The following is a 6000-nucleotide window of genomic DNA, read 5'->3' as shown; positions in this document are numbered from 1 at the left end:
CGCCTAAGGCACTAGTAAATGGTAGAATCAGGATCTGAACCTACATCCCAGCAATATCTGATTTCCTCTGGCTCTTCCTAAACTTGCCTTTCAATCAGAACTATTTTCAGAAAGCCCTTCTCTAAACTAGAATACTCCTGCCTCCCCAAAGCATTAAAACAGAAACAACATCTATAATTATCAGTACTTGTTATTGTGGGTCCAAGTATTAATACAAGAAGCAAGAAGACCTCAGCAAGATGTGTTGTCATCGCTGTCACAAACTTAATTATTGGGTAGAAGAGTTGAACGTTGCCGCTGAACAGAAGAGTTTGAGAGCTTTCTCCGTGAATGTGTGGAAAGAAACCTGGGGTCTCTTTCTGGGTCTGCCTCAAGCTTTCTCTGTGGCCTTGGGCAAGTGATTTCAACACTCCTTAGCATCCTGGGGTAAGGTGGGATATTGACATACGGTGCCTACCTATTGCACTGCTTTGCCAGGACAACGGATTGTATTGGTCAAGGGCTGTAGATGAGCGGAAGTACAATGTTTTATATGACAAATCGCACTATACCTGGGGCAGGGAAAGTGCAGGGATCCTGGAAAAGATGAATCTGTCCTGTTGCCTTAGTTTAAAAAGGGAGGTGGACGGTCACCAGCTCTTCCCGCTCTACCTGCTGAAGTTCTCCTTGAGCCCACGGAGCTGGTGATTGCTTTCACACACCCTAGAGACGCTGGCAAAAATGAATCCACTATCGTTTGGGACAGACGTGGGCCGGCGACAACCCTCTTTTGACATTTGCCATTCTTTCAACACAATGACACACAGTTGTAAGGATCACCAAGATTCCTGCCCTGAGACAGATGAGCGTCAGTTACTTTTCTTGACTTGGTCTCCGTTCCTCTAAACTATCGCCTGTCCTCATGCAGGTAACTCCTTGCGGAGTTGCTTTCCTCTCCGCGGCTGAGGTGGCAGCGTTCAGCGCCGGCCTTCTCAGTGTATTGTTCATAACTTTGCGTTAAGATTGCTTGGGTTGAAGAATTTTAAGAAATAAAACGATATGAGTTGCTGATGTTTGAGCTGCACGCGTTGAAGCGGGTGGGTCACCCGGGGTCACAGGAGCTTCAAGGTCAGTAGTGACCTCGGGAGAAAGGCCTCCCCGCAGAGCAGCCCCCTCGTGTCTGCTGGTAACGCGTAGGCTGGCCTCCGGGGGCGGGAGCGGGGGGAACCGGGCGGGAGCACCCAGCCCTCCGGGGCGCGAGGCGTCTGCCGCGGTTCCGCCTGGGCCCCTACAGCCCGAGGAGGGGGGTTCACAGCGACAAAGGAAGGGGGTCTCCAGAGAGGCTGCGGGAGGTCGGCGGCTGCGGCGCCCTGGCTGGGGGTCGGCGGGCTGGCAGGGAGCGGGCGGAGGGAGGGCCGCGCGCTCCGCCCCGCGCGCCGCGCCAGGTCGCCGCGTGTGCACAGTGTTGTGGGCCCGCCGCGCCCCTCCCCTCCCCTCTCCTCCCGTCCGCTCGCCTGCCGTCCGCGCCCCTCCCCTCCCCTCCTCTCTCGTCCACTCCCCTCCCCTCCGCTCTCCTCCCCTCCCCTCTGCGTCCCTCCCCTCCTCTCCCCTCCCCGCGCCTCCTCCCCGTCCCTCCCCTTGCCGCCGTCCCCTCCCCCGCGGCCCGGAGCGAGCGCCGCGCCAGCGCCACACTGCCCCGCCGCCGAGCGCGACGACACGCCGAACAGGTGGCCGGAGGCTGCGGCGCCGCGCGGGCACAGGCGGGCGAGCCCCGGGCCAGGCGAGGCGAGGCGAGGGCGGCGGGCCGGGCATGCGAGCCGATCTGGTCCCCGGCCTCGGCCCCTAGCCTCGCGCCCGCGCCGCGCCCCGCGCCCCGCGTACAGCCGCCCCGGCCCGGGGCGCTCCGGCCTCTCCGGCCGCGGTCACTGAGGGGCGTGGGCCGGCCCGCGGCGGAGGCGGCGGCGGCGGCGGCATGAAAGTGACCGTGTGCTTCGGGAGGACCCGGGTGGTCGTGCCGTGCGGGGACGGCCACATGAAAGTTTTCAGCCTCATCCAGCAAGCGGTGACCCGCTACCGGAAGGCCATCGCCAAGGTGAGGGGCCGGGGGCGCAGGAGGGGGCGGGCGGCCCGGGGGGCGGAGGAGGGGCAGAGGAGCGGGAGGAGGGAAGGCGCCGGGATCAATATGGCGCTTCCTGGAAGGGGAGGAGGAGGCGGAGGCGGGGAAAGGGAGCGCGCGGCGGCCGGCCCGGCCTGCGCCCCCCGCTCTGGCTGCGGGCCGCAAACTTCCGCGCGCCCGGGCCCGGGGCCCCGGCCCCTGCCTCTCCCTCGGGTCCCGGCCGCCGGCGCCCCGAGTCTCCCGGGAGCCGAGCCCGAGCCGCGCCGGGGCGCGCGGAGCCGGGCCGGACGCCTGTTCCCGGCCGCGGGCTGCGGCCCCGGCTCCCCGCCCAGGCCCGCGGGCGGAGGCCGGGCGAGGGAACTTTCCTGGTGGAGCAGAGTTCGCTCCGCGCGCTGCGAGAGTGGCTGGCTGACTTGTGCCTCTGGGCCCCCGCCGGGCAGTGAGAGCCCCTTGTGCGTGCCAGGCGGGGGTCCCGGGCGGATGAGGGCGCGGCGCGGAGACCGACCCGCTCCCACTGGCTCGCGATCGTCGCTGGAGCCCAGCACCTCGGTGACCGAGAGGCAACGGAGCACGGCTCCTTGAAGGAGCACAGCCCCGAAATCGGTCACCGAATATCGAGTTTTCCTGCAGGCACGTCGCCGTTGACCTGTCTGCCACGAGCTCCACGTGGAGCCGGGGCCGCGCGCGGCCCGGGCCTGGAGTTGAGTAGCTTTCCCTTTTTCCCCGTGGAGTGATAACATTGTCTCCACTTCACTGCATTCCTGTACAATGTGTCAGAAGTGAAAAGGCATCTTGTTAAATTGTTTTATCGTCTGTGTCTGTTTGACAACAGCCCACGCCTCCCAAGTTTCTCCCCAGCACCTGAGGATATTTCCTTTGCGGCAGAGTAACGTTTGGTGGAAAGCATGTTCACTTTCAGAATTTCCTTTTTGTCCCCGATCTTGGAGTGGTTTGCGTCCTGTGGGTTTGGGGGGTCACAGGTGAGAGGGACGGTGGCTTTAGCAAGCCTGCTTGAGTGTAGACAGGGTGCTGGGGTGGCATTCTCCAAAGTCTCAGAAATTAAGAGGGGAAAAATACTTTTTACACTGTTGTTTTTAGTATAGAGAAAAATAGCATAAATTTGGCCTTTTAAAGATAATCTTGGGAACGTTTAAGAACCTGACACAATGATGGAAGATGCTGACTTTACTTAACGGCTCCAAAATGTTATTTACAGTTGGTTGAACTCATTGAAAATCAAATAAAATTAGTGGAAATTGGGCACCTGTTTATCTTGAACCACTGTCAAGGGGGAAAACCCCTCTAAACCCATGTTTAGCATTTTAAAGCACTGTTTATGAATGACAGTTTGTGATCTAAATGTTCTGTATCAATAAGTCAGGTTGCATATGTACTCAGGAAACCAACAAAATAAATCATGCAAGGAAAGAGAAATACAGTAATATATACGCTGCAGTGTGTCCAGTTTCCTGAGTAGGGAGGGATGATCGACATTTCTTTGCTTACATGCTTAATTTAAAATTTACATGCTTAAAATTAGTCATTTACATGCTTAAACATTTACATGCTTAAAATTAGTCATATTTCATTATGCACACGATGCATGTTGGTCGAACAGCTTGTTTGGGAGATACAAATGTAGTTGTTTGAGTCATTTGTATGTTCCACAGAAATTCTTAAGCGTTTGCCATGTCCAAGGCATTGTTCTGGGTGCTGGACACCTGCGGGACCCACTGGCTGCTTGTGGAAATTGGACTGTGAGAGTCTAGGAAAGGGGCTGCACAGTCCTCCAAGTGAGGGCGGCCAGCCTTTGGACTTTGTGGCGCAGTGGGGAGAAGACAGGCCTCTGGGGTGTCTTCTAGATGGAGTTGAGAGGTATCGCTGAGAGATCTGGACTTTGTTTCTAGGTATCAGTGGTGGTGGTTTCACAGTGACTGGGGAGCAGGAAAGGAAGCGCAGGTTTTTGCGGCGTGCCTGGGAAGGCACCCCAAGAGGAGCGCAACAGCTGAGTTGGGAAGGGCGCGCATGGGATTGATTGCTTTTTCTGGTGGAGAAGGAAGGAAGGAAGGGTGATTCTCAGAGAGTGGTGGTATTGTTGGAGTTGGAGATAAATGACTCAGAGATGATGATTTAGGGGTTTCCAGAATTATTTAAGTTCTCTTTAAGTGCAACTCACAATTCAGCAGGTAAGTTTTAAAATGGGCTTTGTGGTCTACAGAGTTCAGTCATTGGATCACAAGACTGTTGACTCTCAACTGTGATAAGAGCTGGAGTTTATTCCAGGTCCATTTGTATTTTTTCCTCTTAAATGATTAGGTAATGGCTAAGATTAAACTTTAGTCACTCTTCCCATTTCTCCCACCCTGTTTAAAATGATTATGAAGCAAACACTTATTAACACTTGTTTTAAGTTTTATTCTCTTATCTCTTTCTTACCCCTACTGTTGAATAGAACAAGATAAATTTTGTATGAAGAATTGGGTAACTGGGTAGCTGTAGAGTGGTGTTTGGTTGCTAGGTGACATGTGCCATGATGAACTCCCATCTGGTGGGGAAAAATGGGGGGAGATCATGTTTATCGCTTTGTATAAAAACCAGATAAGCTGGAAAAAAAAAAAAAGAAGAAGAAAAGAAAAAGAAAAGAGAAAGAGGGATCCCAAGCCACTAAGACTTTCCCTGCAGAGAGCGTTTTGTGGTGTGATGGGGCTAATTTTTTGGCGTTATACTTGAGCTGTCTTCAGGTTAAGCAAATCAGTTTTTCTGGGCAGTGGAGTGGCATGACTTAATATCAGAAATGTCCTCAATAAGCAGATTTTGAAGGCTTACACTTATTCATAGCATTTTTTTTTTTCTCCAGTGAAAAAATAGTTTTCTGTTTATGATCACTGATGGGTGAAAATGCTTTGGCTGTTCTCCATCCACCCATCCTCATCCAGACCATCTCTAAGGAGGGTGCTCTGGTAGACACTGAGGACCGTGTTTAATTAGCAGCGGGGTGGTACGTGCAGACAGTAGTTGCTTCTGGATTTCGGAGATGGGAGTGGTCATTATGGCCTGGGGGGTTTGCCTTGGGCTTAGTAAGCGGGAAGGCTGGCCTGGATAAATAAAGGACAGTGCTTCCTAACTGGTTAGTGGGGTGACCTCCAGAAGCACCTGCCTGGCCCAGGTGGCCCAGTCTGTAGGGCTTCGGTAGGGTCCAGCCGCGTGAATCTGGAGAGTTGCTGCCATTCTGAGAGGTGGGAGAGAGGCGTTGCAGGTGAGCGTCAGGGCTAGTTTGGCTCCTGTGCTGCCTTCCTGTCGGATGGTGGGGCAGGACCAAGCTGAGGAGGACTGCGGACGCTGGGGCAAGACACTAACTTCCTGCAGTCTCATGGTCCCTGATGGAGGACTGGGGTGTTTGGGCAGGACGAGCGCTCCTCTGGGAGGACCACCAGGATTGCATCCATCCACAGAAACACTGCTGATTGCTGAGTAGTGGAGGGAAGACAGGCTAAAGGCAGAAGTGAGGGTGAGGGGCGGCTGGAGCCTCTTAGCTGAGAGGCAGCTATGCCGCCCATAGCCCTCTTCTGGCAGGGGGAGCTTTGGATTGGGTTTGGAGACCTGGCTGTTTTCACTGTTGAACCTTGGGCACACCAACCCTGCAGAGCCTCATTTCCTCCCCTCTAAACCGGGTTACTCCCTTGCAGGGTCCCCGGGAGTACCGAGGGGATGGTGAACGGGAAGCTCCTCAGCACTGCCTCTGGATCCCTGATGGGTTTTACTGGGTGGATGGTTTTACTGCCTGCGAGGCTTTCCCAAGCAGTCTGCTCTTCCTGTTTGGGTTTTTCCTCTTTGCTTAAGAAGAAAGTGTGAAATTTAATTAAAGAATAGGTAGAAATGGTAATATTTGCCTAAGCAGCGCCACA

At 54.9% G+C, this 6000-nt stretch overlaps 1 protein-coding gene across 23 annotated transcripts in view; it reads left to right on the top strand.

The window, feature by feature from the left end:
* Positions 1-1633: 1633 nt before the first annotated feature.
* The window catches only part of PARD3 (par-3 family cell polarity regulator), a 639255-nt gene continuing 634888 nt past the window's right edge, over positions 1634-6000 (top strand). For 21 of the 23 annotated variants that reach the window (XR_004348311.1, XM_032621841.1, XM_032621839.1 and 18 more), the window contains exon 1: positions 1898-2071. Coding sequence is in view for 22 of the 23 variants with exons in the window: in XM_032621841.1 (XP_032477732.1) it covers positions 1952-2071 (120 nt within the window). In the remaining variant the exon portion in view is untranslated. Of the gene's footprint in view, positions 2072-6000 lie in introns of all 23 variants that reach the window. The other 2 variants (XM_032621843.1, XM_032621846.1) reach the window with 2 other exon arrangements.

This window comes from Phocoena sinus, chromosome 2 (genome assembly GCF_008692025.1).
Source record: "Phocoena sinus isolate mPhoSin1 chromosome 2, mPhoSin1.pri, whole genome shotgun sequence".
NCBI classification, from domain to species: Eukaryota; Metazoa; Chordata; class Mammalia; order Artiodactyla; family Phocoenidae; genus Phocoena; species Phocoena sinus.
Note: the sequence above shows the minus strand (reverse complement) of the source record. Positions and strands in the feature narration are given on the sequence as shown.